The 20,412-nt window shown below is 38.4% G+C and overlaps 11 protein-coding genes and 1 non-coding gene across 12 annotated transcripts; 6 read left to right on the top strand and 6 right to left on the bottom strand.

Moving 5' to 3' along the window:
* Nucleotides 1-11: 11 nt before the first annotated feature.
* VTP21DRAFT_1290 (uncharacterized protein) lies at nt 12-3,070 on the top strand (the record flags this gene model as incomplete). The annotated part of the gene is made up of 8 exons (XM_069391361.1): nt 12-422; nt 512-715; nt 783-896; nt 975-1,031; nt 1,106-2,091; nt 2,167-2,810; nt 2,877-2,902; nt 2,969-3,070. The coding sequence occupies 8 exons, from the start codon at nt 12-14 to the stop codon at nt 3,068-3,070; spliced, it is 2,544 nt and encodes an 847-aa protein (XP_069251411.1).
* Nucleotides 3,071-3,827: 757 nt separating this feature from the next.
* On the top strand, nt 3,828-4,984 carry VTP21DRAFT_1289 (uncharacterized protein; the record flags this gene model as incomplete). Its single annotated transcript, XM_069391359.1, has 2 exons — nt 3,828-3,864; nt 3,954-4,984. The coding sequence occupies 2 exons, from the start codon at nt 3,828-3,830 to the stop codon at nt 4,982-4,984; spliced, it is 1,068 nt and encodes a 355-aa protein (XP_069251410.1).
* Nucleotides 4,985-5,569: 585 nt separating this feature from the next.
* VTP21DRAFT_1288 (uncharacterized protein) lies at nt 5,570-6,301 on the bottom strand (the record flags this gene model as incomplete). Its single annotated transcript, XM_069391358.1, has 4 exons — nt 5,570-5,914; nt 5,982-6,085; nt 6,153-6,218; nt 6,274-6,301. 4 exons carry the CDS (start codon nt 6,299-6,301, stop codon nt 5,570-5,572), a joined length of 543 nt encoding a protein of 180 aa, XP_069251409.1.
* Nucleotides 6,302-6,608: 307 nt separating this feature from the next.
* VTP21DRAFT_1287 (uncharacterized protein) lies at nt 6,609-7,629 on the top strand (the record flags this gene model as incomplete). The annotated part of the gene is made up of 4 exons (XM_069391357.1): nt 6,609-6,713; nt 6,773-7,091; nt 7,157-7,433; nt 7,491-7,629. The coding sequence occupies 4 exons, from the start codon at nt 6,609-6,611 to the stop codon at nt 7,627-7,629; spliced, it is 840 nt and encodes a 279-aa protein (XP_069251408.1).
* A 1,304-nt stretch (nt 7,630-8,933) lies between these two features.
* VTP21DRAFT_1286 (uncharacterized protein) lies at nt 8,934-10,335 on the bottom strand (the record flags this gene model as incomplete). The annotated part of the gene is made up of 5 exons (XM_069391356.1): nt 8,934-9,260; nt 9,319-9,528; nt 9,593-9,739; nt 9,799-9,891; nt 9,949-10,335. 5 exons carry the CDS (start codon nt 10,333-10,335, stop codon nt 8,934-8,936), a joined length of 1,164 nt encoding a protein of 387 aa, XP_069251407.1.
* Nucleotides 10,336-10,605: 270 nt separating this feature from the next.
* On the bottom strand, nt 10,606-11,998 carry VTP21DRAFT_1285 (uncharacterized protein; the record flags this gene model as incomplete). Its single annotated transcript, XM_069391355.1, has 3 exons — nt 10,606-11,643; nt 11,714-11,779; nt 11,975-11,998. 3 exons carry the CDS (start codon nt 11,996-11,998, stop codon nt 10,606-10,608), a joined length of 1,128 nt encoding a protein of 375 aa, XP_069251406.1.
* A 283-nt stretch (nt 11,999-12,281) lies between these two features.
* VTP21DRAFT_1284 (uncharacterized protein) lies at nt 12,282-13,663 on the top strand (the record flags this gene model as incomplete). The annotated part of the gene is made up of 8 exons (XM_069391354.1): nt 12,282-12,445; nt 12,525-12,720; nt 12,784-12,913; nt 12,976-13,032; nt 13,094-13,175; nt 13,245-13,350; nt 13,402-13,578; nt 13,643-13,663. 8 exons carry the CDS (start codon nt 12,282-12,284, stop codon nt 13,661-13,663), a joined length of 933 nt encoding a protein of 310 aa, XP_069251405.1.
* Nucleotides 13,664-14,109: 446 nt separating this feature from the next.
* On the top strand, nt 14,110-15,437 carry VTP21DRAFT_1283 (uncharacterized protein; the record flags this gene model as incomplete). The annotated part of the gene is made up of 4 exons (XM_069391353.1): nt 14,110-14,281; nt 14,373-15,106; nt 15,178-15,262; nt 15,322-15,437. 4 exons carry the CDS (start codon nt 14,110-14,112, stop codon nt 15,435-15,437), a joined length of 1,107 nt encoding a protein of 368 aa, XP_069251404.1.
* A 480-nt stretch (nt 15,438-15,917) lies between these two features.
* Nucleotides 15,918-16,590, bottom strand: VTP21DRAFT_1282 (uncharacterized protein; the record flags this gene model as incomplete). Its single annotated transcript, XM_069391352.1, has 2 exons — nt 15,918-16,291; nt 16,362-16,590. 2 exons carry the CDS (start codon nt 16,588-16,590, stop codon nt 15,918-15,920), a joined length of 603 nt encoding a protein of 200 aa, XP_069251403.1.
* A 757-nt stretch (nt 16,591-17,347) lies between these two features.
* Nucleotides 17,348-18,499, top strand: VTP21DRAFT_1281 (uncharacterized protein; the record flags this gene model as incomplete). Its single annotated transcript, XM_069391351.1, has 2 exons — nt 17,348-17,518; nt 17,594-18,499. 2 exons carry the CDS (start codon nt 17,348-17,350, stop codon nt 18,497-18,499), a joined length of 1,077 nt encoding a protein of 358 aa, XP_069251402.1.
* A 216-nt stretch (nt 18,500-18,715) lies between these two features.
* VTP21DRAFT_1280 (uncharacterized protein) lies at nt 18,716-19,801 on the bottom strand (the record flags this gene model as incomplete). Its single annotated transcript, XM_069391350.1, has 6 exons — nt 18,716-18,952; nt 19,019-19,133; nt 19,201-19,294; nt 19,355-19,508; nt 19,571-19,687; nt 19,742-19,801. The coding sequence occupies 6 exons, from the start codon at nt 19,799-19,801 to the stop codon at nt 18,716-18,718; spliced, it is 777 nt and encodes a 258-aa protein (XP_069251401.1).
* Nucleotides 19,802-19,912: 111 nt separating this feature from the next.
* Nucleotides 19,913-19,986, bottom strand: VTP21DRAFT_t150. The gene has a single exon. It is a non-coding gene; the product is annotated as a tRNA-Asn (tRNA).
* Between the last annotated feature and the right edge of the window lie 426 nt (nt 19,987-20,412).

Here is a 20,412-nt window from a genome sequence, read left to right as displayed (position 1 = left end):
ATTTGGATAAAATGTACCCTTCTTCTGCTTCTTCGGCTGGAAACCGCAATCGCTTTCACACACACCAACCGCACCACGACTATCCACTCCAGGATTATCCGACTCAATCTCAAGATTACCCTTCACAACCACAAGAATATCCCCCGCAAAACTACGAACAAGTTTCACACACTCCTTATGCAATAGACGAACACACAATCTCCCACGCTAACGACTCGCATCCTATCTCTGACTATCCTCCTGAGGGCTACAGTGAACGCGTACCAGATATAGAGCCTTATCCTCCATATGGTTTCCAGCAACAGAATCCTGCGCACTCTGTTGATATTTATCCTGCAGAAGCAAGCGTTCCTTTTTTGCGTTATGGTGAGGCGCCGCGGCGCCAACCTCGACGTTATAAAACGGTCAAGCGCGTTCAACTGGTGAGTACAATTATATTTGCACAGTAATAACCATTTGAAAAAAAATTACTATTTCAATTCATAACGATATTTTCTCGCCAAATCTTCAGACGGGAGGCAATTTAATACTAGACTGTCCGGTGTCATCTCGTTATTTGGAAAAGGTCAAGTTTAAGGAAGAAAAAGAGTTTACCCACATGCGATACTCTGCTGCCACTTGTGATCCAAATGATTTTATGAAGGAACATCTTACTCTACGTCAAGCTCTCATGGGTCGTAGCACGGAGCTATTTATTTGTATAACGATGTATAATGTACTGAATACCTCTACTATATGCACACGTTTAATATTCTTAAATCAAATGACATTTTGATACTTAGGAAGACGAAATACTTTTTGCCCGGACAATGCATGGTGTAATGAAGAATATAGCTCACCTTTGTACTCGTGAACGCTCACGCACATGGGGGCGTGAGGGATGGAAAAAAGTTGTTGTATGTATTATATCTGATGGACGCGCAAAGATCCATCCGCGGGTTTTAAATTTGCTCTCGATAATGGGCGTCTACCAGGACGGAGTTGCAAAGAATGTGGTGAATGGAAAACCAGTAACATCGCATATTTATGAGGTAAATAGATACATAAATATCTTGTAGTCATTATCTAGTATAAATGGATTGACTGCCAATGCTTGATATATTAGTTTACGACGCAAATCTCTATTGACCCGGATCTAAGACTAAGAGGAGCAGACCTTGAATTAGTTCCTGTACAAATGCTCTTTTGTCTCAAGGAAAAAAACCAGAAAAAAATCAACTCCCACCGATGGTTTTTCAGTGCGTTTGGGCCTGTGCTCAATCCTAATGTTTGTGTATTATTGGATGTTGGTACGCGACCAGGGAATACATCGATTTATCACATATGGAAGACCTTCGACCTCAACTCGAATGTCGGTGGTGCATGCGGGGAAATTGTCGCGATGAAGGGCAAGGTATGGGTTAACCTGTTGAATCCTCTCGTTGCAGCGCAAAATTTCGAGTACAAAATGTCGAATATTCTTGATAAACCTCTCGAGTCTGTTTTCGGCTACATATCTGTATTACCAGGCGCTTTTTCCGCCTATCGATACATCGCTCTGCAAAATGATGAGACCGGTAAAGGCCCACTTGCTTCTTATTTCAAAGGTGAAACCCAGCATGGTGGGGACGCGGATGTTTTCACCGCAAATATGTACCTTGCAGAAGACCGCATTTTATGTTTTGAGCTAGTTGCAAAGAAACGTGATGCATGGGTGCTGCGTTATGTAAAATCAGCGCGTGGAGAAACAGACGTCCCTGACTCCGTACCGGAGTTCATCTCACAACGTCGCCGCTGGCTTAATGGCTCCTTTTTTGCAGCTGTTTATGCTCTTTGCCATTTTACAGATATTTACCGCACCGGACACTCAGCATTTCGTCTGCTTTTGCTACACATCGAATTCCTTTATCAGCTCTACTCTCTCATATTTGCCTGGCTTGCGCCTGCGAATTTTTACATTACGTTTTATTTCTTGGCGTCCGCACTAGAACGAGTTGCCAACCCACCATTTGCTTCAGGGGTTGCAACAACTATTCGACAGGTATTGAGTTTTGTGTACTTGATGCTGCTGATTATACAGTTTGTAATGGCATTGGGTAATCGACCACAAGGGTAATCAATTACAGCATCCAAATTAGCATTCAATAGCATAAGAATTCACTGATACATCTTTTTTTTTTTCAATAGATCGAAATGGGCTTACACTGCCATTATGATCTTCTTTGCTCTAATCATGGGATATATGCTTTTCGCCTCTATATATATCACCTATCAGAGTATAAAACTTGCTGTTGACTCCACTGCAGGGGCTGGATTTGAACGGTTTATTGCGCTTATAAGCAATGGAGTCTTTCGTGATATTCTCATTTCATTTGCTCTAACGTATTTCATATATTTCCTATCATCATTACTCTATTTCGATCCTTGGCACATGTTCACATCATTCGTTCAGTATATTTTCATGATGCCCTCCTACATCAACGTGCTTAACATCTATGCTTTTTGTAACACTCATGATATATCATGGGGAACCAAAGGGGATACTGTGGCGACCGACTTAGGTGTGGTGAAAACCACAAAACAGGAGAATGGTGTACATACGGCGGATGTTACGTTACCAACGGAGCCTAAAGATATTGATGCGGCATTTGATGAGGCAATGTCAGAAATGAGTCGTAAAGCAGAACCGCCCAGACAAGCCCGTGATGACAAGACTAAACGGGAAGATTACTATCGATCGTTTAGAACTCAGTTAGTTGTGTTCTGGATTTTGACAAATGCGATTCTTGTTGTATTGATTACTATGCTCACTGGCTTTGGAATTCAACAGAGTATGGCTTTTTTTTTTACACAATTTAGCAAGATTACTAATGCCATCCTTTCCTTATTTTTTCTAGATGCTACAGACCGTGTAGATTATACGGTAGGATGAGCTATCGCTATTTTATCAGTATCATCTTTTGGACTAACATAATCGCTCTACTATTAGAATACCTATTTAGCCATTGTCCTTTGGAGTGTTGTTGTTCTTTCTGCAATTCGTTTGATAGGTAGCATTGCCTACCTAATATTACATATAGTTGCTGGTTAAAATTTCTTTTCAATTGTGCTTTCGGACCGAAAAGGAGTTGGATTTTTTTTTTTTAAATCTCTTGTTCTAATTGTACTCTGAGTAATTCTCAGAGTACAACTAACATAGCGTGCTATTATATAAGTCGACCTGTCTTACCACATCTCTTGTTCTTTGCTATCCTAAACATTTCATGAATCCGACTATAACTCTCTCTCCTTAATATAATTCTAATCAGATCGACCTCAGAAATAGATTCCAAACCTGAAAGATAAAATTGTCGTTTGTTATATGATTATTTTGAAATTACAGAAGGTATAAAGGGTTGTTATAGCTTAATTTTATACTCTTTCCTATACGTCTACTATATTTCCCTATTATATATTCTAATTCGAATGTGGCTTAACACGAGTTAGGCGACTGGAGTCGTATTTCTATTTTTATCTAATTTAATCTTTTCCGAGTTTTGTGATATCCACAGAAATTATTATCGTTAAGGCTTATTTTATTCTAAGATTAGCTTTCTAATTCCCCATTTTAATTACCATTATTTTATATACTCTGTTAATTATACCAATAAAATACCCATCATTTTCCCGCAATCTCTCCATCCACCGCCCCTTCCCCCTTTTATTAATTATTTTTCTCTTGCCTTTCATTTTCCGAGTATAAGATTATATATAATTAATTTATTATGTTCAGATTATACTTCGAGTGGAGATTTTGTTCATTCATCATCTTGCTCTTTCTCTACTCTTTTTTTACATCCACTTTCTCGATGGCTTATCAGAATGACCGTCTATATATTCGTCAAGGTGAATAGATTTAACGCGTTTAAATTATATTTTTGTATATTCTCATGGTAGCTGACATTTTTTTCTTATGTTTTTATAAATTCAAATAGCAAATGATACCGCTTGTAAGGATCTTGCAACTGACATTTTTTGTTTCCCAAAAGAGAATGATACTTGGGAGGCTGATAAATTTAACCAATTTGTATGGAATAATCGTAATCCATGGATTTCGCATGCTCTGCAAGTTAAGATTCAGCTCCTATCCGCAGACACATTTAAACTAGTGAAGGACTGGGATACTAGTAATAACGGAACACTAGATGTGCATGTCTCATCAGATTGGGTGCCGGTTATAAGACCTAATGTGTCGGCTACCAGAAAATTTGTATGGAGGCTGTCGATTCCCGATTTAGACAGTCAACATCAATTAGATAATGGGCCGACATTCTTTATTTCAAATACCTTGCAGCAACCAGTAACTAAAGTGCTCATAACATCAGTTCATATTCCAGTCACAGTGACAGTTAGCAATTCTCAGCAGCCTACCATCACTGTAACAGAGTCGCCATCCTCCAATAATTCGTCTAATAATACATCAAACAATTCAGAGTCGCGCACAGCTGCAAAAAATGATGTTCTTGAGCCGTGGATGGTTGGTACAATCGCAGGTGCTGCAGCTTGTTTAATTGCGACATTGGTGGTAATCATTTTACTTCTACGACGAATCAGGCGGGACAGGCATCTTTCTCTGTCTTCGGATATTTCGGGTGCTCCTAGGGGTTTATCTCAGGGCTATCTTCTGCATGAAGATTCTGATTATTCGCCCATTTCCAAATCTACTGGAAATGGATATTCTTTTGACGGACGGACAGATGCTGTTTTCAATGTACCAGGGAAGCAGCATGGTGATGGACTTGAAGATCGAGCTGATGATTTAGCAACGCCAAATCGAGTTTTGAGCGCGTTAGATGCGCGACTAATTGCAGAGGCATTTCGGCAACAAATGCGACGCCCCACTTGGGAGGATAAAGAAAAATGTGATGTCGAAGAGGATAATGATGCTTTTGGTATGGATGAGCAAAAAAGAGATGAACAGCCAGTGGAAAATGTGGGAAATAGGGAACTATGGAGAACTGATTGAAATTAAACAGCTGAAGAGAAGTTCACTTATTTCCATCTCCCAAATTTCTTTTACATTCTGGCATTATTTTCTTGCGGACCATCGCTCTTTTAAAAGTATACTTAGTCTTCAACTTTTTATTACCCCTACATTACTCATCTCGCTCTACGTACCCCTCTGCTCTTTCTTCTCTTTTTATCCTTCCTCTTTCACTCCCTACCCACTGCTACGTGCTTTTACTATTTAATATATTTATTTCCTGTTGTACTAAAGATGATTCATTTGGCGGATTTAAATTGTCGTTGTATTTTAATATATTCTCCCATGTTGCTTTTTTTGGATGTATTTCGTTACAAAATAAATTATTCCAACGATGAAAGGAGTTTCTTTAAGAAATACTAAAGTGAAATACCAGTTGTTAAAAGTAATAAAGCATTAGAAATTAGAAAGAGGATAATAGATAATGTTGACAGATGAAAGTGTAGTAGAAAAAAACTTGAGATAGTAAAAAGAAAATGAATCAATTTCTCATCTTGGGGCGACAGACCGTGAACTGGTCATCCACAAGAATATATAAGGAGGAAAATAGATATTCGGGATTAGCAGTTATTTAGATTTTATATTTTGGCTTAACCAGTTTAGTCCTTCGTAAAGCCCTTCTCCAGTGGTAGCGCAGGCAGGGTGAACGTACCAAACTCTGTCTTTTATTTTGTGCAGACCTAATTTCTCTGTCACCTCCGCAGGAGACATTGCACCAGGCAAGTCCTGCTTATTGGCAAACACTAGCAACAAACATTCGCGCATCTCTCGATCAGATATTATCCGGTGTAACTCCTGACGCGCTTCGTCTATTCTGTCGCGATCCGATGAATCAACAACGAAAATAAGACCTTGAGTACCGGTATAATAATGACGCCAGAGTGGACGAATTTTATCTTGGCCTCCGACATCCTGATAAAAGAGAAGCCACTAAGTATTGTACACCCACTATCTACATACAATAGAGTAATAAAATTACCCAGACATTAAATTTGACATTCTTATATGTGACTGATTCGACGTTAAATCCAACCGTGGGAATTGTCGTGACAGATTGGTTTAATTTCAGTTTATACAGAATAGCTAAACACATAGAAAGAGTCCATATGGATTTAAATATTATCAGAATTTATGACACTTTAATATTTACTTGTCTTTCCAGCAGCATCAAGCCCTAACATGAGTATTCTCATCTCCTTATTCCCAAAAAGTTTCCCTAAAATATTGTTGTGAGATTTTTATATAATTGGATTTGACAAACATGAGTATACCTAGTGCTTTTGACAGATTGCCTCCCATAATGATTGTCACTTTGTATGTTTCTCAAAGACCTCTTTAAGTTTGATTGCTGGGGAAGACTTTTAATCTACTGGAATTTTCAATATAGCCCACTTTGTTTAACAGAAAACTGAATTTCCTATTCGCGCGTCAATAAGTCCACCTTTACCCCTGATAGATATACTTAAGGAGCTTGCCTCGACCGATCGGAAATAGATGAAAAATAACTGTACGAATTCCTCGATATACTCGAATGCAGTGCATATTACATCAGATTTTCTGATTTTTACAGTCACAATATCATTATAATATCGTCTTGACCACATTAATGATAACAGAGAACTTTTATGTCAACATCCATTTTGTTATGCAGCCTTCAGTACTAAATCGCTTAAGTAAACGGCTGATGCCGCTACCTATACGTTTTTTTCAGGTATACCAATTATGAAATTTCATTTTTACCTTGAAAATACTCTTATGTTTTCAATTTAGTCTCGCGCACAGCTCACCTCTTCTACCGTCGCAAAACCGTCTAACTCTTCCACCGAGTCCAATTCAAATTCAAATAGCATTTTATCCAAATCCAACGTGCCTAATTCCTCCTCTGATTCCTCTCCTACATCAAATCAACTCAATCCAGACAATAATACTGATACAGTTTTCCCTGCCTCCACAGAACTTGGGACATTGAATTTCGAACAAAAAGATTGGTCCAATTCCTTCTATGGAATTTCTGTTAAGCCTTTTCCATCCGAAGTTGCAAATGTTCTCATGGAGCCGGTAAATCCAGAAGATGTAGAGATCAAGCCAGGTATATGATACTACTAAAAGTATGTACTTGTGCGAAATGGTATTAAGTTATTTTATATATTTTAGACGGCCTACTCTACCTCCCTGAAATTAAATACCGTCGAATTCTAAATCGCGCTTTTGGACCTGGCGGATGGGGCTTGGTACCGCGAGGAGATCACTCAGTAACCCCGAAAAATATTTCCCGGGAATACGCACTTTTGTGCCATGGCCGATTTGTATCCATAGCGCGCGGCGAGCAAGATTATTTTGAGCCATCGGGGCTTCCTACTGCAGCAGAGGGGTGTAAAAGTAATGCACTAATGCGTTGCTGTAAGGATCTGGGTATTGCAAGTGAGCTATGGTGAGTCTTCTTATTTGTACCCTTTTGAAGAACAACTCTAACTGCCAGATATATTAGGGATCCATCTTTCATACGCAAATTCAAAAAGGAACAGTGTGTAGAGGTTTGGGCTGAACACGTTACCACAAAAAAGAGAAAAAAACTATGGAGACGGAAGGATTGCACTTTAGAATATCCATACAAAGAGATTAATTAGATTTTTTTAGCTATACATTTATAGTCTAATAAATTTGTCTCGATTGATCTCATATAGAAAAATACTAAAGCTGTTAATATTTGGGCAAAAAATTGTAGATTAATTCTCGAAAAATGTGGAGAAAGCCTCTATCCACATTTCAGTGATTTTCTTAAGCGATGGATCGATATGTTTACAAATTATATGAAAGCTGCCATTCTTTTTCCCGTTCAATCTCAAATTCGTCCTCGCCTTCAACCTCTTTCATATCTACTTTTGAATACCTAGCTGATTGGCTTGTCGCTATTAGTTCTTGGTCTATTACTCTCTGCAACGATTCTTTTTCAAATGGTTTTGCTCTATATATATATACGCCAGGGAATTTAGATGAATAGAATGTGTACAGGGATTCCTACCTACCGTCTTATTTCATTACTTCGAAGTACTTTATCTTTGCATAGGATGCCCACAACACGTACTGGTAAATCTGGCGGCTTATATAAGCCAAATTCTTTACGTAGTAGTTGCGCATTATTATGATAAACATGACAGCGTAGTGATGGGCAAGCAGGTGCGAGGTCGCTAAGCTCAAATTCGAATGAATTTTGATGTTTAGGGGGATAGATTGCAACAATATGTGCTAAAGAAAAGGTACATTAAATAAACTACATATGATCCAAAACACTATTTAACTCTTTTCCTCTACCAAATATAACAACGGGTTCATTTTCTTCATTCGTCGAGTTCAGTTCTAAAAGTCGTCGTACGCTAAGCTCCGTTCGAAAATTCAGGTTAGATATCGACTGATAATATTGAAGATGTCCCTGTGATTCTGGTGTTGTAAATCCGTAATTAGAGTAGGGGGAAATGCAACAAGTTGAGTGGCGAATCTCAAAACTTCTTTCAATTTTTGGATTGTTAAATGTTCCTTTGTCTAGTTTTGAATTAAATTCATTGCAGCTAGGATGAGCAAAAGTATCAAACTGATTAAACTTAATCTGAGGATAATTAGGAGAAATGCGCTGCGAAGAGGGAACGATTTGACTTGTAGAGACTTGGCGTTCAAAATCAAACATTAACACCCGTACGAACTATTTTTATATGCTCGAGTAATCACTCCTTTCTTTTTCAATTAAGGTAAAAAATAAACAGCTGATCGGCTATCGTCAGAAATATACAACGCAATGTAGAAGCTCTAAAATCCATTAATGAAAAAAAAAAAAGATAAGTATTCGAGAATAAATTGAATTATATACGAAAACAGAATATGGGTTTTAGAGAACAAGCAATGACATGAAATTCGGTGGCAAAAATCCAATATCCAATCATCTCTTCTTATAAACACATGGCTTTAAGACTGCTTCTTTTACAATTGTTGGCTTCCTTTTGCTTTGCTGCGCCCCAACCTTTTTAAAGCTAAACACAATAAACATCTTATTCGATGCGTCGGTTTCCTTATGTTCGAATCCGATTGTCTCAAGTGTTTCGACGAATCCTTCAACATCTTCGAACCGGCTCACGACTTCAGCAATTCGCAGCTCGCCTCCAAGCTTAAGAATGCGGTGTGCCTCGCGTATGAAATCCATGAAGTTAACACCCATGAGTGACAGACAAAATATAGCAATATCAACGAATTCGTTCGGGAGAGGGACCTAAGCGATAATATGATAAATATTCTGTGAAATGGTGCAATATAATGCTCATCTATACCTTGGCAATATCACAGGCTACAACGCGCTCGTTCTTTGCCACAAGATCGAAAGAAAGAACATGGTTGTGTGCATGTTCCGCGATTTTAGCATCTCCACACCCGAGATCAGCAACAATCAATTCTTTGGGTCGGGTATTGAGGTAAGAGATAAGGGAATCGACGGGATTAACGGGCCAGCTTTCAACTTGAGACCTGAATCCTTTATGGTACTGATGATCAAATAAAAGAGTGAGGCAAATATAGGGTAATTGCACTAAACTGAAAATAATTTACTTCTTCAAACATTTCTGGATTTTTTTGGAAGAGTTTGACAGCCTCTCGACTCGAAGTGGTGTAGAGCTTCTCATTTATCCACCTAAATTTGGATCCCTGAAGTCGCTTTTTCATTGCTTGTTGGAGAGGAGTGAGTACCTTACTCTCCTAGATTAAAATCAGTAAAGATAATAATAAATTAAAAGTGTTGTAATATGGCCGCTCACCGATGCCTTTTTACTATTTTTCAAAGACGCTGCATTTTCTGTTTCATCGATCTCTCCTTTTTCTGATTCCTCTTCCTCTACTATCGAATGTGTCTAAGAAATGAACGTAATCATTAGTTTGTTCTAAACAAAGCACTATAAAATCCTTACTTTTTCCTTATCCATAGGGATTACCTCATTAGAGCCGTTAGGTTTATTTGTTTTCTTTTTCTTCTTTTTCTTTTCACTCTTCTCTATATTTTCTTCCTCAAACGTATCCTCCATTATACTCTCGGCCTCATCTTCATTCGTGCTCTGAATCGATTTTGCTCTCTTTCTTTTTTTCTTCGTCGGTTTTTTGTGATCAACTTTTCTTTTTCCCTCCTTTTTCTCCTTTGATGTATCTTTCTCTTGCTTTTCGTTCAAAAACGGTCTTTCACCAGTGAGAACTTTTTCAACAATTCGCTGCCGTTTCCTCTCACGATTGCTCACAGGTTTCGCAGCACTAGTAATAGAATTAGGGACTTCCCACCCTGGAACCTCAAAAAGATTTGACATGGTTTTTTGATATGTAATTCCAGAATAAGAATTAGCAAGTTTAAAATGAAATAATGTACGAGAAAACAGTCACAGACGATAAACAACATCCTGGATTGTTTTAGGTATACTGTACAATTAATCTTAGGTTTCTCTTAAAATAAAATACCGAATATATTTTTCCTATACAAAAGGTATTAGCGTAATGCAAAAAAAAAAAAGAAATAGAGATAATTTTGATCCCCTTCACTTACTTCTCAACCAAAAATATTAATATAGCTAAAAAAATCTTTAAAAGCATTTGCGATGAACCACACTTGGCCCATATTCAACATATTCATTCTTCGTGATCCATATTTGCTGGAAGGTGGATAGTGAAGCTAAGATGGAGCCCCCAATCCACACCGAGTATTTCCGCTCTGGAGGTGCGACAATCTTGACTTTCATTGAAGACGGAGCAAGAGAATTTATCTCCTTGAACATGCGGTCAGCAATGCCAGGATACATAGTTGTTCCACCTGACAATACAACATTTCCGTATAGATCTTTCCGGATGTCGACATCGCACTTCATGATTGAGTAAAAGGTGGTTTCATGTATACCCATACTCTCAAGTCCGATTAGAGACGGTTGGAACAAAGCTTCGGGGGCACGGAAGCGCTCGCTGCCTATTACGATCATTTGGCCGTCCGGAAGTTCATAGGATTTTTCGGTAGCAGATGGTTGAACACAGTTCAACTCTTTGTTGTAATCCAAAGCCACATAACATAACCTCTCTTTGATATCACGCACTATTTCGTATTCTGCAGTCGTTGTAAACGAATGCCCCCGCTCCGTCAAAAGTCTGGCAAGATGATCAGTCAGATCGCGACCAGCCAGATCAATGCGAAGAATTGCATGCGGTAATGAATAGCCCTCATAAATTGGTACGGTGTGTGTTACACCATCTCCAGAATCAAGAACTACTCCGGTCGTTCTTCCTGAGGAGTACAGTGATAAAACTGCCTGAATTGCAACATAGAAAGCTGGTGCATTGAAGGTCTCAAACATAATTTGAGTCATCTTCTCCCGGTTCGATTTAGGGTTAAGCGGGGCCTCTGTAAGAAGTACAGGATGCTCTTCGGATGCGACACGCAGTTCATTATATAAAGTGTGATGCCAAATTCTTTCCATGTCATCCCAGTTTGTTACAATGCCGTGTTCAATTGGGTAACGTAGGGTAAGAATACCGCGCCTTGATTGAGCTTCGTCGCCAACATAGAAATCCTTTTGTCCCATACCGACCATCATACCTTGATGTCGGGGAGATCCTACTATAGACGGGAAAACCTAAAAGAGTACAAAAAATTCAGAGGATTATAGGAGCTTCTTCTCCGCCGTCTTAAGCTAAAATATTTACTGTACGTGGTGCGTCGTCGCCGGCGAAGCCAGCCTTGCACATACCGGAACCATTGTCAATAACGAGCTATAGATATTTGAAATAGTTTTGAGTTAACAAAGAATATAGCTCAACTTTAAAACTTGAGATTTCTCGTTTATCAGAAATATTGTTCCAACCCTCATACAACATCCTAAACGCATTTTAAAGTATATATTTTTGTGGATATGACAGGTGCAATTGACATATGTAAAATGATAAATTGAAAAGAGAAAAACTTACAGCAGCGACTTCATCAGAATCCATTGTGAGCTATTACAAGAGCACAATGAAACAAAAGTGCATGAAAAAAAAAAGACTCTTCAAGCTAATTAGAAGATAGTTAAGGGAGAGAACAATACCTGTCTTTAAATAAATGGAGGATGCACAAAAAACCAGAAACTTACCTTATTTCTCGAGCAGGAGTGCTTTATCGTTGATTGGCCATTAGCATGTGACGTTGAAAATTTCAACCTCCGATTGTGCCGTCACATTCCCTGGACACCACCTCTCAGAAAGGAGAAACGCGAAATTGGCGATCAGCTTAAAGATGGTGTTAGATCTGGACGTGTGCATCGAGCAATTATACCAGAAGAAGCTACTTTCAGAGGCGACTGTGCGGGATATTTGTGAAAGGACAAAGGAGCTGCTTATGCATGAAAGTAATGTCGTGCACATCAAGGCACCGGTTACAGTAGTTGGAGACATCCATGGGTATGCACATTTCACTACACTGCTCATATAGCCCAATAGTCTTAAATCTCGCATATAATTCGAATATGACCAATAATAGTCAGTTTTATGATTTAATCGAAATATTTCGCATTGGCGGTTTCTGTCCCTCAACCAATTATCTGTTTCTTGGAGATTATGTGGATCGGGGACTCTTTAGTGTGGAAACTATTTCACTATTGACATGCTTAAAATTAAGATATCCAAATCGTGTATATCTAGTGCGAGGAAATCATGAATCGCGGGCGGTTACTCAGGTGAGTGCACAATAGCTTCAATGAAGGACATGAATAAAACTAAATGATGTGGTCTAAATTTAGACATACGGATTCTATACCGAGTGTATGCGCAAGTATGGGTCGGTTAATGTATGGCAATATTTTACGGATTTATTCGATTTTCTTACGCTATCCGTCGTGATTGATAACTCAATATTTTGTGTCCATGGGGGTACAATTATATAGTACATTTAATTGTTTTAAAACCAACGCTAACAATTACTATCTTTTTAGGCCTCTCTCCTTACATTCACTGCATTGATCAAATAAAACTTATTGATCGATTTAGAGGTAGTTATCATAATCAGATATGTTTATTATGGTTTATCTCAATTTTTTGCAATTTCTGTAGAAATACCTCATGAAGGTCCAATGGCAGATTTAGTATGGTCAGATCCTGATGAAGCAAAAGATGAATTCCAGTTCTCACCCAGGTAAGAATAAAAAATGACTTAATTAAAAAGCTTTACACTTTTTGATAGATCTGTACGGTAAATAATTAGGGGAGCAGGGTTTACATTCGGAGGTATGGTTGTGAAAAAATTTCTTCAAACTAATAATATTCAGCACATTCTCCGTGCACACCAATTATGTATGGAGGGATACCAAGTAAGCTTATAAATATTTGGTTGACTATCTCTTAGGCTAAAATTTTCATAGGAATTGTATGACAGATCCTTATCAACTGTATGGTCTGCGCCTAATTACTGTTATCGGTGTGGAAATAAAGCATCTATACTTGAGGTTGGAGAAAATGGGGAGCGACACTTCAACGTGTTTGATGCTGCACCTGAAAATGAGCATGACGGGCCAAGCCAACAGCTTGGCGAGAATAAGGCAGGAAGAGGAATACTGAATTCATATTTTTTTAAGTTATCTAACATTTCTCTTTATCCTATAGGAAATCCAATACTTTTTGTGATTGTTCCAAGAACTGTAAATATATCTCATATCTCGCATTTTTCGTCGCTACTTTTAGTATTCGAACTATATCCTTCGGCTTTTGTTGCCTAAGAACCCGTATGCAATTAGCAAACATTATTTCAAATCATGTATTGAAGTTGAATATAACCAAAAAAAAGGCCTCGACAACAGTTTATCCGCTAGCAAACAAATGGATACTTTTTTTCATTCCCGAAATTTCCGTTATTCTTTAGTCCATCTTAAACCTAATTTTTGTTTATTTACTAGGTATTACAAGTATTTTGGAGAGTACGAATTTTTATTATAACTTATAAAGTTCCCCTTCAAGATTAATAAATCTTTTGTGGACTTTGCAACCCTTACTTATATATTGCCGACATAATTGCATTTGTGATAATTGGTTTCTCTCAATAACATCTAAGCTCAATCTTTTTATTTTTATTAATGTCGATCTACATGGATCAGAGACCACCAGAACATGCGCCTCGAACGAATATTTATAACGAACATCCGCTTCATCCTTCAATTCCTTCTTATGCATCATCTGTCGTAACTGCAACGGTCCACCCTTCGCAAAGTAATGACCCCTCTTTAATGCTCCCTCGCATTCCACCAGGTGATTGTTTTATTGGCGATTCTTGAATAATCAATACTTTAATATCCAACATTAATCAATTTTTCTCATCCCTTTTTGATTCATTTTACAGAAACAGTTCCTCCTGTTCGTGTCCTTCCGGCCCTCGATCCGGACATCTATCCTCGGCGTGGCTCTATAACTGATCCCGCTGCACATTCCTCAGCACTCACTCCGCTAGATGCTCGCCACGTAGACGGTTATTCTAGTACCACGATCCCAAATGCTCCCGCCGTTGTTGAACGCCGTAGCTCTTACGCTTCCAATGGCTCTTCTACATCATCCTCACCACCCTCTAGCATCGCTCGTCTCTGCGCTCCTCCCTTAGTTGAGCCAGCAGTTGGTCGTCGACATTCTATTGCTGAGATTCCAAATCAGCCTCCAAATGCACCCACTTTATCATCAACAGAACATCTACTCTCCTCACATCAGCAACCGATAGGCTTTTCGGGTAGTTCTACACAATTACGCCCGCCATACACACAATTTCGCCCATTTTTCGATTCACAATCTGCTCCTTCCAGTCCACCTCGTTTGCAGCCTCCACCTACCCAATATCTTTCCCAATCGAATGTTAGAGAACCTTTACTTCCTCCTCATCTTGAACACAGACGGGCTTCTCTTTTTGGTGGAGATACACCGTCTATACCTCGGCGTGCATCTATGCCAACGATGCCTGGAGTTGAAGGAAGATATATAAGTGGAGGTTTTGCAGATGAGCATCCACATCGACTGGAAACTCCATATTCTCGTTCTCCCGAGTTAAGAATCTCGCATAAGTTGGCAGAAAGAAAACGAAGGAAAGAGGTAAACTTATAAAAGTAATATCTATATTAGCCAAGATTTTAAATACCAGATTTTGTTTATTTAATGGTTAGATGAAAGATCTCTTTGATGAGTTACGGCATACACTTCCTTTGGATCGAAATATGAAGACTTCTAAATGGGAAATTCTGAGTAAAGGCAAGCAGTTACCCGTTTACACAGTTAGATTCATTTCTAATACGTTTCTTTTTATGTAGCGGTCGAATATATTAACAAATTAAAAGTTGGGCAAGATGAAATGGCTAGAGAGATCGAATCGCTTAAGCGACAATTGGCTGCACAGTCGAATGCCTCCACATCAACGTCCGGGTAAACAGACTGTTTATTTTATATTTTATTTATATATATTATTTCTCCCACTTGATTCTTATTTCATTTTCTTTCTGCTATTTGTTCCTTTACTCTTTTGTTTTTGAAAAATTGAAGCTATATTTTCTGGAGAGACCCCGAAAAGGATATATGTTGTAAAAGAAAAAGCTATAATATTAGTGCATATTTATCCTTTCTCTCTTAATATATTTCTCCATTAATTTAAAAAGAATGGATATTTCTTATATATTATTATGCGTTTTTTTCTTTTGTTCTTCCTGTATTATATTTATTCTATTTTTCTCAGATATTGAAAGAGTCACCTTCCTAATTTTCTCTATCGAATGGAATGTCACTAATTATTAATGCGTGTTTTTTGACCTTTCTTACTAAAGATTGTAAAACATCGGATCTTTAATATTTCTGCTATTAATATATTCAATATTTTGCTTTCGAGAATAAAAAGTGCAAGAGAAAAATTATTTTAGTCGCTCCAACTTCTACTCCTACTATAGCTCCTACTCCTACTATCGCTATAACTCTTGCTCCTGCTATTACTATAGCTCCTACTTCTATTCCTTTTTCTTCCTCTATATTCCTCTGGTGAGTACGATCGACTCCTACTTCTACTCCGTGAGTGAAATGACCTCCTCCGACGAGGAGATGGAGAACGACGTCGTGGTACGTAGCTGTCATATTTTGAACGTTTACTACGTCCAATAACACGAGGGGCTGGGGCGTGAATTTCACATGCAAGCGTTTCTCCATCAAGCTGACCTTTATCCATACAATGAATAGCATTCTCAGCTCCACTTCGATTATCAAATTCAATAATGGCAAAACCGCGATTTGATCCCACTATTGGTTAAAAAAATGATTTAATTTTAGTGTTATCATTAGCAAAATACGAAAAGAATTGGGTTATTACAGGTTCTATTCATTGGTAAGTCTATATCTATTATTCTCCCATATCGTCCGAAGATCTCTTCCAGATGTTCGCGTGTAACATTTCGCGTCAAATTATCAACGTATATTTTGCTACTTTTAGGGGGTGGAGATCTGGAGCGCGAGAAAGAGCGAGAAGGTGAACGCGAGAAAGATCGAGACCGATGGCGACGTGGAGAAGATGAACGAGAATTGGACCTATAACGAGGCATTATTTTTTACAAAGAAAATATATATATACTGAAACTGAGATAAATTCTTTGTGAAAATACTAGTGATGTCATCAATATACGTCATATAGACATTTAGAATTAATCGAGAAAAAGCGATATTATTAAATATTCTTGTTTTAGAAAAATTTAAGAAAATAATCTGCAGGAAAAATAAATCTAACGGTTAATTAGTAAGTACAAAAAGAGAATAAGGATATGAAAATGGCAAAAGATGTACGAAGATCAGTCAATCCTCATTGATATCCTAAGGAATTTGCCATTAATAGATTCCCGCATGAGATATGCAAATCCTCTCTAATCTTCTAACTTAATATTGATATCAAAAAGATTGACGTACTCAAAAAGGGTTTTTTATACTCAGTGCACGGTCCCATTATACCTTTTTTTTTCTTTTGGAGATTGCCTTTGCTTTCCTGATGATGCTGCACTCGCGCACAGAACATTTTTTTGTCCTGTGCATAGGCGTCAAAAGAAACACTAATATATAAAGAATAGATTTTGTGGTCATTTCCTTCCAGTTCTCTTTCTTTCCTATCTTTCGTTATAGTTATTTTCAGAGTGTTAATTGAGAAGTCATTAGGATATCCTCACACTTCGACATCTAATTGCATCCCTCATTGTCACTTTCTACATCATATATCCGCCTCATTTTACAGTATTAAATTGCCCTTCCTTTTTATCATTCTGAAAAATAATTTCGAGCATTCAACCCACATAATTGCAATCTTACTCTCTAATGACACAAACGCAGCTAAGCGAGGAGATCTCCACAATATTCGTCGTGGGGTTTCCGGACGATATGCAAGAGCGTGAGTTTCAGAATATGTTCTGTTTTGCGCCCGGCTTTGAAGCTGCAACGCTCAAAGTACCACTGCCTAATGAGGGAGAAGAAGGCAGGAAGCAGACAGTAAATATTACTAGTTTTAATGGTATTAGTGTGAAGATTCTAGGAAATAACAATCGGCATTTGATATAATTCTAGATTGGCTTTGCAAAATTTCGTACTCGTGCAGAGGCGCTTGAGGCTCGTGAAATCCTTAGCGGCCGCAAAGTAGATGCGGACAAAGGCAACATACTTAAGGCTGAGATGGCCAAGAAAAATCTTCACACTAAGCGCGGACTTTCCGCTGACACGCAATCGCAACCCAACACTCCTTCTTCAACCAGCTCTACCACCAAACGCATACCACCACTCACACCCCCCAAACATTATGACCCTTTTTACTCGCTTCCAAGCGATCTACTGCCACCTCCCGATTTTGATGTCTTCTCCGACTCATTCTTGCGCTCCTCCAACACTATAAAGAAATGCCTTGACGACGAGCCCGTGTACCTATCGCGCTCGCAGTCAGCCCCTATTGCCAAAAAAGCTTGGGAGAGGTTTGCCCCACTGAATTTGCACACAACCATGCCTTCCGCCCCTCAGCCAGTCCAGACCCCTCCGCCGCTCTATGCCCGCCTACCCATCCCTGCCAACCCCGCTGACCAAAATCCTCCTTGCAATACGCTCTATGTTGGAAACCTCCCACACAGCGCGAGTGAAGATGAGCTTCGACAACTCTTTTCTGCATGCAGAGGTTATAAACGCATGTGCTTCCGCACAAAAGCAAACGGCCCCATGTGTTTTGTTGAGTTTGAGACCATAGATTATGCGGCACGTGCCTTAGCCGAATTACAAGGAAGACCTCTAAGCAGCTCGATGAAAGGTGGAATTCGGCTGAGCTTTTCGAAAAATCCTCTTGGTATGCGACAGCAGCAGTCACCCACTCAACAGGGTCAGGTAGCAACAGGCTTTTTGACTGATTTGCAGACATCAAAAATGCTACCGGTTGCACTTCCCTTTATTAGCGATCGAAGGGAAGGATTCCTGTTCGACCCACAACTTTAGTAGATAATATCCAATCTTTCTCTATAATCTAAGCCTTAACTTTTCATGCCAAATAATTAGATAGTTCTATATATATATAATGTCTTTATACATATACTTGCTTAATAATCTAGTTATAATTCACTTTATAATTTTCCAACTTTATGCTCTCTCTCAAAAAACATCAATTCCCTCTCCCCCAATAATGTCTAATAAATATCAACAATAGTATAAGGTTTATCCATGTTCTTGGTTGCCTTCTTCAAATAATGCATTCAAATTGTGCTTTTTTAGTTCGTAATAATCTCGAACAACACTCATCCCACACACGCTCTTAAAAACTTCAATGAGAATACACAACTCGGGCTGGTCGAGACTAACTTTGTGTTGTTTTGGAACGAGCTCAGCAAGGGAACGAATCAATTCATCTCGATTAATTCTATCATTGAGTCGAATTTTTGGAATGATTGCATACTAGAGTATTCAATAAAAAGTAATAAGTATTTTTCAATATTTCGAAATCAATATGCATTAACATACTCGAATTGGCATTTCCTTTTCGAAATGGGACTTGATCAATTCTCGAGCCATGGCAAGGATGTCATTCATATTAGCATAACAAGTCTTAGAAAAAGGAACGAGTCTTTGTGAGAATCTAGCACAAAATTGTCATTAACAAAATTAGTTAGCAGTTCAGTAATATGATTTGGAAAGGAAACTACCTCGTCTTTTTCATTCCTGTCTCTACCAAATCCTTCAGTATATACTGTACAAAGGATACAGGCTCAATTGTATTACACACCTTGATGAATACCACTAAATAGGAGATATTTAATTCTCCAATACAACTCCCTCACTACTGGCGATAACACTAACCACATTCAGTCTGAGTCATAAGACTTGCAAAACGATTCTCTTTATGTGGTTTCTTCATTTCTGCAAGTTCTCGTGCTACCGCATCCTCTACAGATTGCTCTTCTTGACTCTCTTCACCTTTATCAGCGGAGCTGGGGTATAATTTATCTGCGTACTACAAGATTTGAATGTTTCAAAAATCAAAAACTTGGAATATTGATGAAAAACAACTAATACCTCATTAAAAATGCTGTATAGTTCCCGAACGCTCTGTTGTTCTTTACCACGAGTGCATGTTACCAAAATTCCCGACATCCCAGGACCTAAGCCAAATCCTAAACCCCTTGCTCTCTCCTGGGAAAACATCTATTAATTACGTTAAATATTCAAAAGTAAGCAAAATGTTACTTTGTATTTTTTTCGCCTCGCGTCGCCATTATCGGATGGAGCTCTTCGTTTCTCCATCATTTTCCTAGGACACAAGATGAGATGTTAATTGATATAAAACATGCAACAAATAATATTTAAATAAACAGTCACTTCATAATCGTTAAACAAAAATAATTAGAGTGAAAAAATCGCTCAAGGGTGGACTCGAACCACCAACCTTTCGGTTAACAGCCGAACGCGCTAACCAATTACGCCACTAGAGCTATTCGTGACTTGTTACGAGATAATTGGTTTTTGTACGGGGAAGTCACAGAGGCAGTCACATAGGCATTCATGAAGCGCGATATCTTTAAAGTGGAGCAGCCAATAGAATTGTTTACCGCTACGTTGCCGACCCCTCGTGGTTACTCTTATGCTCCCTCATGGTTACTTTGTTGAGGTTGATTGCTATTTTGTTGGTTTATCTTTATTTATCCTTGAACACCAGTTGAGCTATTTCCTTTATCTCTTAATTCTATTTAAACCCCTCTATTTTGTTTTACTGTTCCTCACCAATCTCTTATTTTTATTATTAAGGAATCCGCACAGCTCTCCACGAAATCTCCCTTTGCCTGTAACAGACTTGTTACGAGATAATTGGTTTTTGTACGAGGAAGTCACAGAGGAAGTCACATAGACATTCAGAAAGC

Source organism: Calcarisporiella thermophila, assembly GCF_041956535.1.
Source record: "Calcarisporiella thermophila strain CBS 279.70 unplaced genomic scaffold VTP21scaffold_11, whole genome shotgun sequence".
NCBI lineage: Eukaryota > Fungi > Calcarisporiellomycota > Calcarisporiellomycetes > Calcarisporiellales > Calcarisporiellaceae > Calcarisporiella > Calcarisporiella thermophila.
The sequence above is the reverse complement of the archived record's forward strand: the minus strand, read 5'-3'. Positions and strand labels throughout refer to the sequence as shown.